The sequence below is a fragment of the Ammospiza nelsoni genome, chromosome 11 (genome assembly GCF_027579445.1).
Source record: "Ammospiza nelsoni isolate bAmmNel1 chromosome 11, bAmmNel1.pri, whole genome shotgun sequence".
Classification (NCBI taxonomy): domain Eukaryota; kingdom Metazoa; phylum Chordata; class Aves; order Passeriformes; family Passerellidae; genus Ammospiza; species Ammospiza nelsoni.
The window spans coordinates 12,809,530-12,831,033 of NC_080643.1; the positions used below are offsets into that span (position 1 = coordinate 12,809,530).

The 21,504-nt window shown below is 37.0% G+C and overlaps 1 protein-coding gene across 1 annotated transcript in view; it reads left to right on the plus strand.

The window, feature by feature from the left end:
• Positions 1-21,504, plus strand: part of ERC2 (ELKS/RAB6-interacting/CAST family member 2) — a 353,494-nt gene that overhangs the window by 219,157 nt on the left and 112,833 nt on the right. Inside the window, exon 18 of the mRNA XM_059480170.1 lies at positions 2,957-3,022. Within this exon, the coding sequence (XP_059336153.1) occupies positions 2,957-3,022 (66 nt within the window). The remainder of the gene's footprint in view (positions 1-2,956; positions 3,023-21,504) is intronic.

A 21,504-nucleotide genomic window follows, 5' to 3' on the forward strand; every position in this document is an offset into this window, starting at 1 on the left:
GTAATGTGGTCTCCTAACTTGGGTGGAAAGTCTCTTGTGACTGTTTTTGCCCCACAGACCTGTAACACAGCATGCCTTGACTAACATTTCTGACACCAACTTGCAAACACCATAAAGATTAGAGAAGGCCAAATGAAGGCTTTGTTCTCTGGAACAGAAGCTTTCTTGACTAAAATGAAAAGATGTTTTTCTTTTGTAAACAACGAAGGGGCTCTAAGCAGTAAAATGTTTCTCTCTGTGAGAATAGAATGAGTGAGCTGTTTACTTGTCAATGCTTCTCTTAAAGACATCTGAGTGTCACCAAGTTGCTACTGATGTTCCTATGTTCAGATTAAAGGATAGTATACTTTGATTTTATTCTATACGATTCAAAATGTTAGAAATTTCATCAGCACGGGGAAAAAATTCTTTTCTTAAATTTATTATTTTTAAGGTCATAATTTACTTTCAAAATAGGTTGTCACCTGCTGTTGAAGGTTAGTAAGATCAGTTTAGGATTTCTACAAACTCTAGTATGAGAGGCTATGTTTTGTCTACTTTTATATCAATATTCAAATAAGGGAAGTGGGATCCTCTCCCATTGTTTCTTGTCCCTTTTAGACAGTGGGAGAGGGCAGTAGCAACCTTTTCCAAGTGTTTCCAGGGAGATAATGTCTTCCTCTCTTTTATGGAAAGGTAGCAGTGCTTATGACACAGAGGCATTGTCTGAGGGAAAACCAGGAGTTCAGACATATTCCAGACAATGCATATTATGGTTTTAATAATTAAACATGCTTTTCTGAGCTAGAAGACAAGTCTGGCTTGTTTTCTTAATTTCATAAGGGTTTTGTCTCAGGTTCCTTTGATCCACATGATTTGAGGCATCTGCCAGGCAGAAAGAGAATTTGGTGGTCATTCCCAATCTATATCCTAGGAGTGCACTTCGTTTTCTAGTTTTGTTGCTATTGTTCTTTACCCATTCTGGTACCTTACTTCAATGGAAAACTAGCAGTCAGTATTCCAGCAAACATTTTATATTGGAAATTCTACAATACTTATCCAATTTTCCAAAATAAAGTATTTTACAATACTTTTCTTTTGGTTTATTGCTTTCAGCAGGACCTGGATGGTAAAGAGAGCAAGGGGATCCTGCAGCTGCTTTATGAGGGAGATACTTAAAAGACTTGTGAGTCTGGGGAGGGTAAGGCAGGGGGAAGAGGAGGATATGTTTGAAGTTTGAAGACTCAGAAAGGAAGGCATAAATTCGGTGTGGAGTTTAGCCAGATCTCCCAGCATGAGGAGTATCAGGCACTTGCTGTAGTGAATCAGTGATTGATTTGAAGGGGACAAGTTCTGCTTTGTGGAGTGGTTACTTGCTGACCTTCTGGAGCTTGCTTCCACAGAGACATCAGCTGATCCCAAAAGGGGTTAGACAAATTCATAGACAAGAGTTGGCTCTTTATGGACTTCTTTATTGGTTGTTGTTCTTGACCTGTCTTCCTGAAATTTATTTTCCATCTGTAGTATCAGCTCTTTCCTCCCACACTGCTCAGTTTCACTCAAACACACGTAGTGATAAGATGATTTCAAACCCCTTTTAATTATAATTTTTAAGAACCAGTTATGTTGAGTCCACTAATAGAATATGAAAAAATCAATGGCCATGCTTTGAATGGCCTTTGTGTCTTCTGTTGCTCTACAGTGGATAAGTGGATTTACAAGATCATGTAAGTGACAAAATAATTGGTTTAAAGTGCAGGTTATAAGTGAGATATGACGGTTACATGACATTCTCTAGTGATTTAACCACTTAGAAGACAGCCAGGATTAACAGTGTTTCAGGTTTACAGGTGTTTCAAACTGCTTGAAGGATGTGGAGATGCAGAGTGTTCTAGTCTTTTGTAATGTGAATGAAAATGTGAAGAAACAATTGCAGTTGAAAATCATTACCTTTAATTCTCTCATTATTTTATTTTTCCTTTTAAATCAGTCTCTTTAAATTAAAATGCTGTTCTGTTTTTTTATATTTAAGTATGTTAGGGGTTAACATTTTCTAAATTTGTTATTTTTATCTGAATTTAAATTACTGACCAGTTTAGCAATCTTCTAGATAAAGAAGAAAAAGTTAATATGCTATCTAGTAAGTATTAAACACTTTTTATCTGGTTTTTATTGCATAATTTATTTATTTGTAGTGTTAGAAAATATAAGTAATAGAAAAGATGGTACCCTGCAATTAGTGATCTTGAAAAAGCCGAAAAGCTGTGTATACTATGTTTTAAACTGACCTTAAAAATACTTTTCTTAGGTAAAACAATAATGATGGTAAAAATTATTAGATAGGATGGCATTTGTTTGGAAGTTCAGCCAGCATGGGAATGTAGAGGCCTCCACCTCTGATAATACACTCAAAAGAGCAAATGGCTCAAAAGTCAGAAAGGAAGGAGTAGGAGGCTGAAAGTAAAAAAAAAAAAAAAAAAAAAAAAAGAAAAAGTTAGGCTTCTGTTTCATGGACTTTTTTAAAGCTGACTGAATTACGCCCTTGTCTACTGAAACCCTCTTAGTGTAATTCCCATTGGCCTCCGTGACACCTAGGGCAGCACTGATCAACTGCAGGCTCCCATAGTCCTAACCTTAGCCAGCTCAGTATGATTCTAGCAGATGTTCCTGCATTTTAAGCCTCAAAATATGATGGGTCAGGGTTTTGGGGTTTTTTTTTTCCCCTTTTTCAAGTGGCAAATCTTGCATACTTGAGACGCAGGCCATGCAATTCAATGATAGGAATTCTGAGCTGAAGGTGTCCCCAGTGGGATAATGCTGAACTTAATGTAAACTCACATCTTTGAAGATGGAGAAGCAAAGAAGTATTAAAGATTTGGATCATTTAAACTAAACTAGTGGATTTTTTTTAATGTCATATAAAAATGCAAAATAGAAAATGTGCTTAGAAATGCATGTTTTCTGTTGGAAGGAAAAGGTCTTACAAGGTTAGGAGAGAGCAGAGTCAGAAGCAAACAGGAGCAGTTTTCCTATCAGCAGAAGGGTAAGGTTTGATCAGCTTTCTCTGCCTTCCCATTACTCCTAAGGTGCTGTGGGGTAAATCCACTGGTCCCTTCTTTCTGTGCTTCCTTAGTCCTCCCCATGGCCCCAGCAAATCAAATGCTTCTTTCTGTGCTGTGGAAAACCATCCAAATTCCCATTCCTTACTTCCATCTAGTTGTATTCTCTTGTGTAGTAAGTGCAAGGTGTGCTTGAAGTTTTGTGCTCTCTTGTCCAAGAGGGTTCACTGATAGTTCTTCTCTTGCGCTTTGTAAGGCGTGAGCTCACAGGGCAACCCTTCTGCTTGCAAGACCATAAGTAACTTTTACTCTTTTACAGGTGTCACTCTATATGTTGAATAAGAATTTGTCCTCCTAGAGGTCTGTACCTCTATCTTGAAATGAGTAAAAAATTTGCCTTTTGGAGGAGAAGACATGCTTGTGGTGGTGGTGTTTTTGCCCTCCCACTGGACTGTGTCTAGATTACTGATTGTGACCCTGACCAGACTGATCCATCCCCTTTATCAATACAGAGCCAGGTATTACGGGTTCCCATCCATCCTAACTGTAATAAACAAGATAATAAAAACATGCATGATGTTATGACTGTCAACACTATCTGAACAATGTGAATATAGAAGCATTGCAGCAAAAATAATTTTTCAAATATCATTGGTGAAATATGACATAGGACACAAAAATGTGCTAAAGCACTACCTTTTCAAGGAACAGCGCCTCTCCTTCCAGTGCTGTGTTGCTGTTTAGCAGAGACTAACAGATCGTGAATTATGTGATGACAGTGAAAATCAGGATGAGCTCATCTCAATTTTCTCTGATTGTGAACAAAGTAAGTCCATGCTGCTGTGCAGTGTATCAAGGTATCTCAGTAAAGAAAACCCCTGTTTAATAAAGTACATTATATAAGTCTGTGCTAAGTCTTGTAGTCAAGCTGTTTTGTTCAGCATAAACATCACCTTAAAAGGACACCTTGGCTTGCTTCCTTGGGGTCAAGTGGCTTCCACTGAATAGAAAAACTTTTCAGGGTGAAACAAAAGCTGGGTGACAGTACAAACTTACACAGAATATCTTTAGTGAAAGATTTTATGGTTGTTGGTAAATAGAAATGTTACTTTTGTAGAGAACCTTGCATAATTTTAGTAGGAGTACTATGCTTATTGTGTTACATTTTAGTGCTAAAAGTTTTATTGGGGGATGCAAGCGAAAGGTTTGATATACTTTTTCCCCTCATATTTAATAATTTTCTCAAAACCCATCTAATTTCAGTTTTGTAAATGTGCAGATGCTGAAGAGGAAATGATGATTTATTGGCTTAGATTAGAAATGTAAAATACTTTTTTGTGGTTAAACTCTTCCCAGTTTCTAACCACTCCTACCTCAAACATGCAGTTTATCATTGTTGCATTCAGCTCTGACCAAAATTAGGCCACACAGGACTTTGATGATGACCATATTGCTAAAATCATTCTAGTTATGATGGATTATTCCTCTCTGCTTCCCAACAGAGTTCTTGCATAGTTTGAAAACCAGCTCCCATGATTCTCACCTTCTAGGTGGGAGGGTGAAATGTAGATTGGTCTAACAGAGACAGTCATTAAATGTGCTACTTTGTTATTTTGGTTTCCAAAGGCCTTGCCTTTATTATGGCTAGGGAGCAGAGATAGGTACTGAGCAGAAAATGCCAAAGAAGGGTTTTTTGTGTGAGGGGACTTTGTGGTAGTTGTGGTCACCTGTCTGCATGTTATGGCAAACTGTGTCCCAGAGGCTGCTTAAGCACAGTTGATAGGGAGAGCTTTTAAACTAAAAGGAGCTTTTACTCCCATTCTGAAAGCCCCCAAGTTCAGAATACTGTCATTTTGTTAACTTGTGAATTATTTTCTATGAGCTGGACAAATTCATCCATCTCTTCCATGCCTACCTTGAGAAGTTTCCTGTGTGGTCAGTAAATAAAAGTTAAGCAATTGATGTCTATGAGGTTTAAAGGAGCTGGTGTTGGGGCTGGTGTGAATTCAGTAGCAAAACGCAGGGATTATTACCTAACACCTAAAGAGCAGCCCAAGAAGGAGGGTAGATCATCACCTAACATCCAGCAACCTGATACCCTCTTAGCAGAGTGGAAAATACTCTGACATTCATGAGCTTAAAGGAAAAGTTTTAGTTCCTAATGAAAAATGTTTGAATTTGCAGCAGGCATGAAACAAACCTGACTGCTTTCCAGTTTTGTTTTGGGTGCCCATTACCCTCTGTGCCCACCTGGATTATTTTGTCAACTGATGCTGAAATGAAACCATTGTTCCTGTTCTTGTGTCTGTGGATCCCACCCAGATACCCACTACTCTCTTAAAAAAGTACTACAAGGGTCCAATCAGGAAGGAAATTTACCTACAGGATTTTCACAATTCTATTAAGAAATAGAATTTATATTTTTTTCTCTCAGAATAATCTCCCTTCAACGCTTCAATACTGTAATGTTTTGTTTAGTCTAATGTAGGTTTTTGGTAATATCTAGTCTAAAAATGAATCTAATTAACCAATGACTTTAGGAAATCCCTCCTGTAATTTAGTAAGTAAATTAATAGGGGATATCAGTATCTGACAGCCAAGTTCCACTTAAGGTTAATGTAACTATTACCTCATTAGTACAAGTTTCCACTTTTCAAATAAAACCTTTCTTGATTTAAATATGTATTTAACGAAGGACTAGATGAACTTTTTTGAAATTGGCTTTGTGAAATTATGCTGCTTTTATTGATACTGACTAGCTTTATAAATGTTTATCCTAATTAGGTTTTATTGTGATTAAAAAAGATTGCAGATACTCTGCCATTTTTGTAAAGTGAGCTGTTGGAGCTTTTTTTTGTTCAAGAGGAGGGTAGGGTATGGAGAATAGTCCAGAGAGGAGGCCCCTCACAGGCCATATGAATCCACTTACATGTAAATTGCTTGTCTGTATGAATTAAGGTGAAGGTTATGAAAGAACTGCATTTCTGTGTTTATTGTAGGATTTTTGACAGTCTCTTTCCTCTTTCAAGTAAATTTGGCTTAAGTCCACAGTCAGTACAGTTTTAAGTAAACTCCTCTTTTGTTACATTAACAAGGTTATAACATCACTGAGGCAGATTTCCAGCTGCATGAGTTGAGGCCTGAGCATGCAGAGTAAGGGGATAATTAAAACCTTAGGGTGAGTGAGTTAAACTACCAGCTAAAATTGGATAAAAGGCTAATTGTCCATAGCAACATAGTGAGTGTTTCTAAATATCTGTGAAATAAAGATAAATATTTGTGCCCTTTTAATTCCTTTTTAAATGCTCAGATTGAGATTATATTTTAGGGCATAACAAAAATCAAGAGAAAGTAAATAGAAGGCCAAAGTATTATTTTCCAGGTATTGTTTTATTTTAGTTATTAATTGAAAAGCAGTATCCTTTTGAAGACTTCAAAAAGTCAGTGAAATTCTGACTTTCTTTGCAGTTCAGGAAGCATTTTTGTGTAGGAAGTACGAGCCTCACTGTGTGATACTGTATATCAGAATGGACTGGTCGGTGCTTTGTCAAAATTTGTCATATCTCTCCTTCCTTCCTCCTTCTTTTCATTATTGAGAGTGGAGTTACATACCTTTGGTGACCCTCAAGAAGATGACATAGAGTCAGGCAAGATGATACATTGCCACAAAGTTAAAAAAACAGAGTGGGTTGTAATGGCAGCTTGTACTGAGCTAAATGAATTGTGAAGGCCCATTTGTTATTCATTAGGAGAAGCAGAGCAGATACTGTTCTGCCTTCATAGGGAGCCTTTAAACTTAAGGTCATTTTACACTAGTACCCTTGTGGCATGGACAGCATTTAATACATTTTTAACAGCTTTTACATTTCCATGGTTTGCAGCAGTGCTTGTTGAATCATTTCTCTAATGAAGGTGTTTTAAAGTAGTTTAGAGCTACTTTGGGGGAAAAACAGGGAAAAAAAGAAATAATTGGGTTGATGAAGTGACTTTATATACTAAAGAGCTAAGTAGGCAGAACATGTTGCTGTGAAGTAATGCATGCTGATTCCCCCTGCTGCAGAAGTGCAGCCCTGGGGAGCTGTGCTTCTTTGTTGTTGGTTTTGTTTGGGGAGGGCTGTTTTTTTAAATGTAAGTAGAATTAAAGTTGTTTTTTTCACAGTAGTCATTTCTCCGAGGAAGAAAGGTCTGAAGATAAAAATTTAGGCATATTTTTGAGCTATTTTTGAGTTGATCAGGAGTTTGATGGAGAACATGCAACGTCTTGGCTTTTTTTTGGGGAAGTGTGCACAAAGTCTGTCATAACCCATGATAGGTACCAATATCAAGTACTCTGAGAATAATTTTTTCAAAAGCACTGAAGGAAGTAATCATTTCACAACCTCACATTTTACTTCAGGTGATAGCCTTTCATATTTACTAACCTCAAATTATGTTGTGGATTTAGCTGTCAAGAGCCAAATTACGGTGACTTTATTTCGGTTCAATGTATGAGAATAAAAATGGTGTACTGAATTTCATTAATTGTTTACAAAGAAACTTAATTTAAAAAATGGTAATTTAAATGTAAGATGGTCTTTCTTCCTAAAACCAGTCCATCCTTTATTTTATTTAGATTAACACCATTCATCCTTTGCTCCATTGCAGGTGGTTTCACTGCAGTATTTAAATTGATTTTACTCTTTGTGAGGATAAATTCTGACAAAGTGCATGTGAAACACAATCAGCATTTGAGGAAGAACAATTACTTATTCTTTTGGAGTAGAACTAATTTTTTTCTTGAGTTTTTGACCAATACATATTTTTAACATTGAAAGTCTATCCAGCTTTAGAAAATAGCAAGCTTTATAATTATAAATGCAACCATGATTGCTTTTATTTAAGAAAAATTGCAGCAGTATTACTGACTTTTCCTCTAAGAGAAATATTTGTCTTCTTTTACCTTTTCACCAGCTCCACACAGTTGTTGGTGGTTTGTGAATTAAAGCTGTTTCAATGAAAACTGCTTTGATCTCTCTAAGGTTTTACAAGTTCTTCACACATTTGAAAATACAGACCGGCAATATATGTCCATTAAACATGTCAAGAGTAGTTTGGTTTTGTCAGAAAATGAACCCCATCATTTTTTTTATTCTAAAGTTCTCAAAATGCAGCGGAGGGACTGTTATCATCCTGTGTCCATGTGATACCCTAGAAAGGCATAGTGCCACTACTTTAATTTGTAAAAGTATATAGGGTATAAAGTATAAAAGAATTCTGTGAAGGCTAGACATACTTACCCTAGGAATTCTAAACTGGACTATGATATGAATTCAATTTCATTTTTATTTCACCCTAAATACATGTAATTAGTGTACTCATCCAGCATTGCGTGAAACTGTTTATTTTTCATTTATGATACCTTACAATGTTATTGTCATGGTTTTAACTTATTTGTCAGAAATGTAATATAAAGAACATCCCTATAAAGGGAGAGTTCAATATTGACTACCTGTGACATTTTGATGTTGTCCCTTTAGCACAGAGCTGTCTCCTAAGTTGAGGATTTTACCAGTAGCTCCCAGTTCTGGAGTTAGTTCTGGTGTAATCCTGACTCAAACCCCTCTTGGGTTGCCATTGCTTGGGCATCTTGTAACATCTTCAGATGGATTCTGTAGCAGCTGTGATCAATGAAACACAAAGCAGCCAAAATATTTCCTGTGTGCCTCCAGAATGTTCTCTGCATCCTGTGTCATTAGGATGGTCCCTGTGACATCTGTGCCAGCTGGGGTTTTCCTAGAAAAATTCCAGATGTTTGTTCTGCCACTGGAAAATGCTACTTTTAGTCACATGTTTTGACTCAGGCAGAAGTTCCAGAGTTTGAACAGGTTAAAAAGCCACAACAAACCAAAGCAAATGAAGCAATAATGATCTCTTGAACACTGGCACACAGTTCACAGTAATGACTATTGAATCAAGTAGAGATAGACATTAGGAGGAGAAAAATGTTTTCTACAAAGGTTGTTCATATTAACATCCTGTTGCAGTGGCTCTGTTGAGACCTTCAGAATTAAATTAATATTCACTAAATTAAGACACTTTTAACAGTCTACACTAAATTTGTCTCAGCTGATCTGCAGTTATCTTTGAGTTTGCCTTCTATAAGTAGTGTAAGAAGAGTTTACTTGTGGAAGTGTTCAGTGACCCACTAAATTTTTAGTTTGTTTTAAATAGTGTGACTGTATGTGTGCATCCTTGACTGAAATTTGATTATGAAAGTTGTCCACCCAAGTCTCTGGAAAGGCATGTAAAAACCCCAGACACAGGTGATAGCCAGGCCAACTTTTATAAGAAACAGCTTTTTTCCTACCATGAATTTTTCAGAAGAAGCAGGTTTTGAGATAATAGAAGTGTACCTATGGTGGCTCATTTTCTTTGATCCTGTGTGAGTCAGCCCTATGAGTGATCCAGTGCATCCGGGCAGAATGACAGTTTTACCTCTTGTTCAGAATAAAGTGGCTCCTTTTGCTGTGGCACAGAAGAGCTGTGGTGTGGTAGGATTTGTGGGAATCTGCTAATAGTTAGAGCTTTCCAGTGTGCCTGCTTCTGCCTAGGATAGAAGAATTTAAGTCTGCACAAATAATCAAATTTGACTGAGTAGTTATTAGGTATTACAAAAATATATTGGAAAAACATATTGAAAGGTTAGATACATGGTAATCCACAGGCAAAATCTAGCAGTGGTTGTGGGTTTTTTCTGTGTTATTCTGTTATCATAAAGCAAGCAGGGAGCTGTTTTAAAGAAAGTGTAAGGAAAATAGCCTGATTTGAAAGACTCAGCATTGCAGTCAATCTGGTAAGACTACGAGAGGAAGAAAATGTTCTTCATTTGTATTCCTTCAGGTGACTAAACCTCACACTGGTAAGAACAGTGGCAGATTAATTGACTACCAGATGAAAAATTCATGTTGAGAGCTGATATCTTGCCTCATGAAGGAATGAACTAATTTCTGTACCAAGTGATTCTTTTGGCACTGACCATTGTGGTTGGAGCATGTTTTGTAGATGAGAAAGACCATAAATTCTTCTATGTAGAATTTACATGAAGACAATATAAATGCATACAGAGACTATTTAATGTGTGCTAATCCCAGTGCTGCTGCAGAACTTGTTTCTGAATCAGTTGAACCACAAAGCAGTCAGCTTGGGGTCTCCAAACAAAAAAGCAGGCATTGGTAACACAGAGTGTGTTATCAGTCCTGTGTTTGTAAAGGCAAGCTCAAGGTGAAGAACAGCAGGTTCCAGGGTCCTGCTTGCCGAATCTATGGCAAATCTGGAAAATTCTATACTTCCCTAAGTTAAGGAAGGAGTATTAGGGCAAGAGCTGAGCTCAAATGAACTGCATAGTAATGTACTGTGTATTCTTTCTGAAACATAAATGTACTACACTTTGTAAGCAGGTGGCAGTAACAGTCAAAATCAGTCGCTGAAGTCAAAGTCAAGTAAAGGAAGGTAAAGGCATGAGTTAATTAAGATGTATAAGAGGATAAAGCTTTGGCAAAACAAAAGGAAACACACTCCAGTGAGGAAAAAAGTGTTTGTCTCAAATCTGGTGCAAGCTAGTTTTTCCTCCATTGGAAGGTAGGGGAATGGCCTAGGTCATTTCAATGCTCTGAAGGGTTTAAGCTGTGTGACCTTCAGAGATTTTGACTGTGACTTGCTCTGTCAGAGTCACAGCTGGGACAGTCTGGGGGTAGCAAAGTATGTTTTCTTAGGGAAATAATAGAGGTACCAGCTGTTGTTAGGAGCCATCATGTCAGTAACATGTAGTGAATAAACGTGATTGTTAACTGTTACCTCAAAATTCCTGGTATCAGAAATGATATTTTTTAGAATTTTTTTTTCCACTGGTGGAAATGAGGGATCTGATCTTCAGCTAATTTATAACTAGAGCTTTTAGATTTTGTAATGCAACAAATCAGCCCGACAGATTTCAGTGGGGAAAAGCTCCTGGTTAAATGAAGTGAGCTGCAAGAAGCAATAGTCATGACACAGTTGGGCAGAGACAGATGTGCAGATGAATAACTGAAATTAATGGCAGGCACCTTTAGGGGGCTGGTTAATCTGCCAGGAGAGAGTCTGTCTCTTTTCTACCCACTAGTACATCAGCTCATAAAAAATACAAATGAGCCCAATAGCAGCAAGAGCCTTAAGATCTACTTCCTCATTAGTGAAACTTCAGAGGAGCGTTTCCTATAGCTCTGTATCTTTTTCTACCCTTTAAGCAAAATTGTTAGTCAGAAGTATGAAGACTGAGTTCTTGTGGCAGGGGAAGAGAGAGTAGTGGAATGAATCAATAGAAATAAGAGTTTATATTGAATTATTTTGGTAAATAGTATATTTAAGTGTTTTGATGATGAAAAAGATACTAATATATTTGATAAATGGTTTTTGTATGCTGGAGATGGACTGTCTTTTATGGTAAACCATATTTTTATTCATGGTGTAGCCCATTAAGGGGCAGCACTGTTAGTAGATCATGTGATACTGTGGTCATTCTGAGCTATTAGGGTAGCAAATTCTCCTGTTAGGCACAGCTAGGGCCAACCTAAGGAGAGGTGATCCAAGGATGTCTTTTCCTGACAGCTTGGAAAAGTTCATGAACTGTAAGTTGTGTGTTTAATGTTGAAAGAAAAACAAAGTTGCCAGTTGGGGTGGGAGGAAATGCCCTTTTCAGAGGCTGAAAATAGAAAAAAGGGTAGAGAAGGCTGAGGAAAAAAAATCCACCAGTATTCAGGTTTAGAATGATTCCTTTTCCTGTAGTTGTGGAAAAAAGAAAAGTGTGATGGACAAGTAGAAAGAAGAGGTCACTGGTCAAGAGGTACATTAGGGGTTGTTCAATTGTAGTGATAACTGGAGCTGATAAAGTTAGCTAAGGGGGTTTCTAGCACTGAAAAACCCCAGAGGATGTAAACAACTTTGTTCCCTCTGTCTTTCTTCTGAAATTGCCCAGTGAAAGCTGGAGTTTGCTCCAAGCACTCTCTCACAATTTATCTTCTCTTTGACCTTTTGTTTGCATATGCGCCCTAATATATAGCAATTACCTCAAAGCTATTTGTAGTCATCATTTCGGATCATGTGGCTGGTTATGTGAACTGCTTCTTTTGAAAAGTCGGAATAAAAATTGTTCCAGGCAAAACAACCAAAAAGCAGAATTGTAAAACTGGTTGCACATGTGTTTAGTGTAATGAAATTTATGCCTGACTCTTTCCCTAATGTTACATAATAGATCATGATGATCTTATTTCTGTACAATGTAATCTTCTGTGTCTGGGTTATCTGACTGTTACACTATTGTTCAAATTGATTTGGGTGCTTCTTTCTCTCCTTTTCTCCTCTCCCTCATAAAGACTAATCCTGTGGACTTACTTATTTCTGTATTTCTTTTAATGACCTAGTTTATGCTTATCAGCAGCTCTTACAAAAATTTTCTTGTACTTTCCTAAATTGACACCTTGCCTCTTCCCACGTTCTTTGGTTGTGTATTTATCCACAGCCATGTTTGGAGGAAGGGGCCTCCAGGCATGAAAGATCCAGATGGCAACAACAACAGAGAACAGTGATGTACTGGCTTGTGAACCTGTATGATTCACTTTTGAATTTTGTTAACTCAGCTTTACAATATCTTTGTCAATTTTTCTGTGCTCGTCTACATCTATAAAACACATACATGCACACACATAGATTTTGCGTTTGTCAGTGATGTGAAAGACCCTTTAACCCCCCTCTGCTCTCTAATAGGTTCAGGAATTACTGCTTTTAAAAGCACTTATTGACCTGATGGAGTCAGGAAAATCACATACTTCTAGAATACAAGGTTTTCTATGTCAGGAATATTATTCATTAGCAAAATTGTTCATTTATCTAAATTTATCCTTAGCCTATGCTTAAGTACTTCCTATAGGTCTGTAATTACCAGCTGACATGCCAGTTCCATGCAGATAGAGTGTCAAGAGATTCTAAGGCTTTGCTCCCTCTAGGGAGCCTCAGAGACCAAGAAACATATTAGCCATTTGGAACAAAAGTGATTGTATAATTTCACAAACTTTACAACATTTATGGAATTACTGAAATTATTCCTATTTAAGGACAAAAGCTTTTGTGTTTCCTTACCTGCCTTTTCTGCACAACAAAGATGTTGGCAGCCAGTTTCATACAGAGTTTGTTTATGTTTGACACAGTAGGGATGGCCTGCACTTTCTCAATCATCTGCTGTATTTGCATAACCTTGCAGAGTTAATGGCTGCCATTCTGACAAATTAAGCTGGTTTCCTGTGTCTTTAATGGATTAAGTCCTCTTGGACAAGTTATACTTTATTTTAATCCATGAATAGTGTTTTCTAAGTGTAGTAAATAATACATTCATTTGTTTAATTCTATTGTCTTTTGACTTGTGTGCCAAAAATATATTTATGAAGAATGCTAAACAAATATGGAGAAAACAAGTTATGTATCTATATAAAGATAGAATGAATGATTTTCAATGGTTAAGAGAATAAAAAAATTGAGTTATGCTTTAATCACTGTCAAACATTTGAAAACATTTTGGCTGTGGGGATATTCATACTTTTTAAGCTTTGATTTCATTACAGTAGAGTCTTAGTTCCTGATTCCTGAAAATTACATAATTTACACTGTATGTTCCAAGTGTAGCAGGGACATTGCAGCACATGGTTCATATGATGGAGTTCCCTGACAGCTGCAATTTACATTGGAGTTGTCAATGTGTGTGAATAGGTAGAGGCAAAATATCAGAATGAAACACATGCTAATGTTATGAATTCCTGAAAATGTCATGTTTTGCAGGTAAGGTTGTGTTTAAAAATAGCAATCTGTGGGAATTGAGCAGCACTGAATCTGAGACAACATCACCTACCTATTTATAGAGCAGTATTTTTATAGTTCACAAATGATCTATGATAGACATATTCTTGAAGCATCCTGGTATGGTAGAGGGATAGTGCTTCTGCAGTTTTTACTCTACAGATAACTGGAGGTATAAAGCTTCTTCTTTTCATGGAAATTCAACTTTTTACTGGAGTTGTTTTCAGTGAGAGCATTAGGCAATACACTAATTGAAAACTGCTTCAGGCTGTGCATTTCCTACTTTGCTGCCTGTGCATTTCTTCAGAAATACACCTGAGTGTTGGGAATGCAAATCTGCATCTGAGTTCATCACACTGGCACTTGTTTAGATAAATGAGATTTTCTCAACTCCACAAAATATGTGATAAGATGCTTGGATTAGAGCTGCCTTGTAACCCAAGTGTTGTATTTAGCCCCACAGTAGAGCTGAGTGCAGAGGAATTGAATTGTTCCTGGCTACCAGACCTTCATTAGACCACACATACACTGCACTGATTTTTGGTTTTTTTTGGTAACATGTCATATCTCTGGCAGTGTTCCTAAATGCTCTGTGTTTTGCATGCACAGGCTCATAAGCTAACTCTTTGGTGTAAGCAAATCTGAAAATGCTGTTTCTTCCATATAAGTCCTAAGCATGAGATCTCTCTGTGGATTACAGAGTTAAACAATGCTATTTGTGAGATATGACATAACAACAAAATGTTAAACAGGAGCTTAATTCTCCCCATCCTCCTTGGGACCATGACAGTGGCTCTCCTACTGGGAAATACAATGATCTATTATGAAAATGACAGCCCCACCTAGGGAGACAACAGCCCAATTCAAAGGACAGAGCCAAAAGCGCCTCCACTACCACCAGCAGCAATTGGGATCAGCTGGTGCACTAACAATTTAAACATCTGGTGGCAGGGCTTTCTCACTGGAGGTCTGTTGACTGTGGAATTCTCTTACACAGACACATACATGGTTTAACAAAGCCAAAGTTTTTTTATCCTCAGGGTACAGTGTCAGGCGATTTCCTTTCCCAGGCAGCAGCATTTGCTGATGGTTCCGCTGGCATGCAGTGCTGCATCACAAGAGTTGTCCTGGAGGGGTACAGCCAGTCTTGCCAGAGGATGAGCTGCTGAGCAGTGTCAGCTCTTCACCAGCTCTCCACAACTAGCAGAGCCCTTGAGGGAGTGCAGTGTCGGAATTTCTATTATTCTTTCGTGGGAATTTGTCATTTTTGCTCGTTATCTCGGTTTTACATAGGGGGCTGTGCACTGCTGGGAGCTAGGAAGTCAGGATGTATGTGCTCTCCTGTTCTTCATCCTAGAGCTTATGTTCAGCTGCCCAATTTCCCAGGGTGCTTCTTTAATTAATCTCCCAAAAATGGGAAGACTTCATTTTTGTTCTGCAGGTATGGTTCTGCAATGCTTTTTCCCATCTGTACCACACCCATAAAATATGTCTGTGTTAAAAATAGCATTTCAAAAACACTTGAGGTTACTGTAAAAAAACAACCAAGCTACTACAAGTGACCAGTTGCAGTGGCAAAGAGAAGACAGTGAATTTATCTTGCAGCTGTGGCCTGTTGTCAAACCTCATGGAGGAGGGGTTACTGTTCTCCTAGGTTTTCTCTGGGAACTTTTTTCCTAAAAGTTGAGTGTTTCTTTTAGGACCAGGTGAAATCTGCAATTGCCATCATTTAGTTGCTACTATTATACATATTTCAATTTATGAGCTCCTAAATCAAACATAACGTGACTTATTTCACGTCATGGTTTATTTCAGGGTGTTAGGAAATTAGGACCACACAGAGGAACCAGTACTCAACACTCAATGTGAATGAAGAAAACTGTGATGGAGGAATTAATACATATCCATGAGGTTATGATGTAGCATGACAGAGGAGTGTAACACAGTACTAAGTGCTGTAATGTAGATACAAAGCAGGACAATTCCTCCTTGCTGCCCCCAAATCTTCTACTTTGCTAAGTAAACATAAGAAAGAAGTTTAGCTGGAGAAGATAAAATATGTGTACTCACTTTTGAGTGGTTTTCCACCACCTTTTAGCTGCTTATCTACATGATGAAAATTCATTGTGAAGCCTGTGATAAGGAGATGCTGCTACTCTTAAAATGCCTGTAAAACTTTATGTGTAACTGTAGCCTAGAATAGTGCATTGCATTGCCTTTCACTGTGAAAATGTAAAAGGAAAATCTTAAGTGAGGAAAATTAGAAATGTCTTCTGTGCTATTTTAACCAGCCATGGTTTGAAGACTGTGGTAGAAAGTACATGCAAGTAACTTTTCCTTATCTCTCTCAACTGGTTATGAATGGCAATGACAGAGGCCAGGTCACCAATACGTTTACATACAATACCCTTGAAATGATGACTAATTGAGATGTATTAATTTCAGGAAGTCAGTTTAAAAATAATTGCCTTTTTTAGACAGGTAGTTTTTTGTTTAGTTTCTTTTAATATTTTTATGTACTTCATGTAGCTAAGTTTGCACACGTTCTTTTTAGTGTAAGTGCTAGCTTATATAGAAATAAATAAGCTTTTATATGTTAGTGTAGAGGGAAATATGCTTAACAATACTGCAGAATATGTGTTGTTGGTGCTTGTGGAAGCAAAATACTTGAAAGTCAAAAGTGTATGCCCTTCATTTAGATTTTTAAAAATTTTTTTACTTTTAGACTATATTGGCCATTACTATTATTTTTAATTCTCTTTTGCCTTTTTCTTTGAATTCAATTCTGTACTTTTGAACAAAAGAAAGCAGTGCAGGGCAGGGTAAAATTCAAGATGGTTGTTCATTTAGTGTTTGGAAGAAGGATGTTTATTTCTTTATGTGAAAAATTACGTTGATTGTTTTGGGTATTTGAGATAATACTGCATTTATTTCTGAAATAAAAGATGTCCAGGCTTTAAAAAGGGCATAGAAATTTGTTTTACAAGCTTCCACTAAAAGCCCTTATTTAATACATGCAAGTTAAAAAAAAATGCAAATAGCAGAGTCCAAAATATTCCTGAAGTCATATTAGCAAACTTAACTAATACCCACTCTTATATAAAATAAACATCAAGCTTCACCACCTTCCCTCAGGCATAGTTAAGAAGTATTGGAATGTTGTTCCAAAATGGCACGTGTCTTTGCAGTTCTAATATCATCATTATCCAATAGATGCTATCCCACAAGTGGGAAAACAAAAATGTGTTCCAGAGCCTTTTCTGCTGTCTACATGTGTGGTAAAAAATTTCCATGCACCACATGTCTCTTCACTATATCTATATGGTGTCTGCCAAAATAAATATTTTATTCCATTTATTTGCAGTTGGTATTGCACAGGTCCTTCTAAGATTAAATAGTCAAAGGTCAAATAAGTTGAGATGAGCGGTAGTTTTAAAATAGTTGTGCCACTCATAATTGCGTGTATAGAGGTTTTTAGATATATACACATATACATCCATACATTATAGATACACAGACATATTTGATTAAAAGCTGAGGATGTTTGCTCAGCAGAGAAGCAAAACCATCATTATCTGATTGTACATGGAAGCCAGTGGCTGCTAATCAAACCCGGGGCTGCATCTGGTTAAACATACTTGGCATGGACTTGTTACAATTAGAGGTTTTGCCATGTCAAGGGAATCTTTCACTCAAAGCAGCGACCCATATTGTACTGAACAAACACATGAGTTTTTAATTGAGAACAATAGCTTAACAAACCACTTCCCAGGACCACTGAAAGAAAAAAATGTGCCCGTGGCAATTCTGGCACTGAATTGTGTTTATTTGAATCCATTTATTCCAAGCCAGGGTTCAATATACCAAGCAAATAAAAAAAAAAAATTAAGTCAACATGGAAAGCAGAGTTAAAGTGAGAAAAATATAATATGCTGAAATATAATGCTAATCTGTAATTGAAATACTTGTGATTTAGCAGATCTGTGTATACACTTGTGCCCTCTACTCTCATAAGTTTTGAACTTGAAGATCTGCACTTAAATTATTTTGTTTTGTATGTGTATGAATTTCACAATGTATATAGCTGTGATGCAGTATGTATTTACATTATATAGTGAGCACTGAATATGGCTTCTGTTATATAGAATTTATGCTACATCTGTATTTCACAAAACAACTTGGTATAAATTATTGTATATTTAGTAATAGCTGGAAATGGTAACAAGAGCATAATAAACAGAGAAGAACAAAATACTTCATTTGGGGGGGTTAGGTGTTATATACACTAGCCAGTGCCCTAAATTTTTAACTAGTACATGTGGTATTCTAAATTCAATAATATCCCAAGTGTGAGTATATTTCTAATGTTATTAGTTAGCCCAAGGTAAAAGACTGAAAAAGAACAGCAAAAACTTGACACAGTATTTATGATACTGGAATAAAGATTAGGATATTTTCGTTCTGTTTTCTACTTTTCTACAGCTTTCTCAAGCTTTTGAAGTCACAGTTTAATAACAATTTTTCAACCCTAGGTTTCCAGTAGAAAAATATTCTCATCTGCTGATTGCCTGCAGCTGTAGGTAAAGTTGGGTACTCAAAAAAGGAGGCAACTAGTTTAGTAGAGACTTTTAAAGGTTCTAATCTTGATTTTTAAGGTTTGTCATCTGGACAGTTGGAGTCAAAGCATTATTTTTTCTCAATTCTGCCATCCTGTTGGTTAAGTTTCTGAGTCCTGACTGGAACAAACCAACTTCATATCAGGGACACAAAGGTACAAGGAGAAGTCAGGGAAGAGAGTGAAGGGGAAAGGTGGCTTGGACTGGAAAAGGTGTGTGCTGTAGGCACTGTGGACATAGCTCAGTTAATCTCATTACAAATCATTATTTTTAGTATTATTATGTAACTTCCGTGTTAGGGTCGTTTAGATGGTGCTGCTGATGTTTATGGTGGACTCTACTGCAAACAGTATTGCTTAAGCTTTGTGTTGGGAGATTGGCAAGGAAAGGTTCTTGAACTTGGGAGTGGGGGTACTTTGTCCTGTGGGCACATGGCGCCTCGGTAACATGGAAAGAGTAACCTGAGAAGTAAATTACTTGATTGGATGTTGAAAATTCACTATTCTTATATTCTTCTATGTTATATTGATAACCCTGAAGCATAATTCATTCAAGTAATACAAAGTTTGTGCAATCCTGCTGCTTGCATGCTGTCACAGTAAGTCACTGCAGCTTAGAATTTTCTTACTGATTTCCTGAAGTCTTATTTCATCACTGGAATCTCCTCCTGGCCATAGCATAGTTTTTTTCATTACTGTTACTTTATACATTTGTCCCAGAATAAATTCCAACTTGTTGACAGCACAGCCTTGTACTAACAGAGGAGTAGAACTGAAATATTATTATGATAAAACTGCCAAAATGGAGTTGAGGGACACACTGGCTGGTGTTTTTTCTTAGAGATGGCTTATCTTATCCATGTTGGGATTTGTTTATTTTTAATGTAGCTTGTTTTTAAGTTAGTCTGAAAATGCAGTAATCAATGGATTTCATTTTTAACTTTGTACTGTAATCTCAGTGGGTGGAGTAAAAATGCTGGTAAATTTTCCATGATTGATTTAAGCATCCTGTGTGTCTTAGCCTCCATTCATACACCCTGTTCTTGGAGCAGCTGAATCTGGTTATGGAGTTGCCTCCTCGAGTTCAGCACTGCATGTTTATACACTGCTAGTGGTGGGGATCCTTTGTCCTTATAATTGCTTTCTATCCTAGTTCTGTCAAAATGATCAAAGTTATGTGAAATTCTTTAATAATGAATGATTTTTCTAAACCAGATAGTTTTGATAGAAACAGATTTACAATTAAATTTGTTGTTTTACTATGAAATCTGGGGAGGTGGGGATGTTCCCCCACATGATACTTATGGGAAGTTGTGCAGTTAAGGTTTAGAAAAATGGAGCAGTTCCATTGAGCAGTTCCATTCTGCAAGATCTTCAGTGCTGTGTCAAGTGAAGCTGCTGGTGAAAGTTGGCAGAAAATAGGGATTTGTTGCAATATGTGGGTCTGCCTGTGCTCATGTGAATGTTTGAAATTAAGTTATGGTTGGAGTTACAAAACCATGAGCTGATAAACCGCTGTGTTTGCTGACTATTTATTTATACTGACTGCTCTGCCAATACAAAATGTGGGCAACCATCAGCAGCACAGATGGACTCATATTTTTCTCCTGCATACAGAATAGTGTTAGGGGATGGTTAGGGTTTTGGATAGGTTAGCTGGAAGAAGGAGGCACACACTAGGAAGGGGAGCAATTGATAATTTTTAGATGATTATTTATTTGCAGGTATACTTTAAGCCAGAGTAGTTTTCCCTGAGCCCTGGGATATGGCTTCCTCATTTACCATAACTAACTGTCTGTCTTGTTTCTTTTGGCATCATCACAAAAGGCTCGTGTTTTTTCAAATAGCACCTCCTTGCCCCATCCACATTCTCCTAACTCACTAACATGCAATAAATATGGAATCACCTCCCTCTAATTTCCTAATGGCAGCTTTGTAAATGCAAGTTAGTACAAGCCTAAGTGGGCCAGGGTGCTTTGAATTGGTTCTGCATGCCCCAGTGTGTATCAGTCTGTATAGCTGAGAAAAAATTATGTAACTGTTCTATCCAATTACAAGGAAAATTTTCTTCTTTCAAATGATGGTTGGTTTATAGGCTACTGGACACTTTTGGCAGCATTAGCATGTAAGGCATTGAAATGCTAAGGAAGAGGGGTTTCAAAGCATCAATAAAAAAATTAGCATCCTTGAAAACTGCATTTTGGAAATTACTTTTACTTTTTCAGGCAGGATGGTATCTCTAGCTATCTCTAGCAAAATTACAGTGCATGTCAATTGATTGTCAATATGGTGAAATGTGTGGAAAAATTTCATTGTAGTCTGGTTACTTCAGTATGCACAGATGAGCTTTTCCTTGGGCTGTTGAGAGTGGGTCATTCATCACATCTTCTAATGGAAGTCATATGTTGTGGAAATGTACTTCAGCTATTCCTATCTGGGAGAAATAAATATACATTGAAAGGTGCAGTTATCATTTGGAGATAAGAGAATATAAAGGAGCTTTCAGTCATTCTGGAAAGAGTCATAGGCTTTGCTCTAGTTCTGAAAATAAATTCTGTAGAGTCCTTCCAGCTGCATTAATTAAAACTCATCAGAACTTGATAAAGGAAGAACTGAAGAAGGAAGATTCATGGTGATACATAGGCATTAGAATCACCGATATGTTTTTCATGTAGTCATTTAGAGGTGTATCATAAAAAGGGCAGTAGACTTCATACTAGAAAAGCAAGAAAAGTTAATGTATCTGCATGCATATAATGCACAACATTGAATCATGTTTTATTTTAAAAGAGATTTCAGTTCTGCTATGATGGATTCCACAGTATTCCTTGTGTTGAGAAAACATTAAAAACCCCCCAACTAAACAAACAGTTTTAGTTACTGTAGATATTGTAATAGAACTGTTCTACTGTAAATAGAATGTTCAATAGGAGAAAAAACATAAGTGACTTTTTTTTAAGGCCATGTAAAGGCAATTATTTAGTCTTGGTA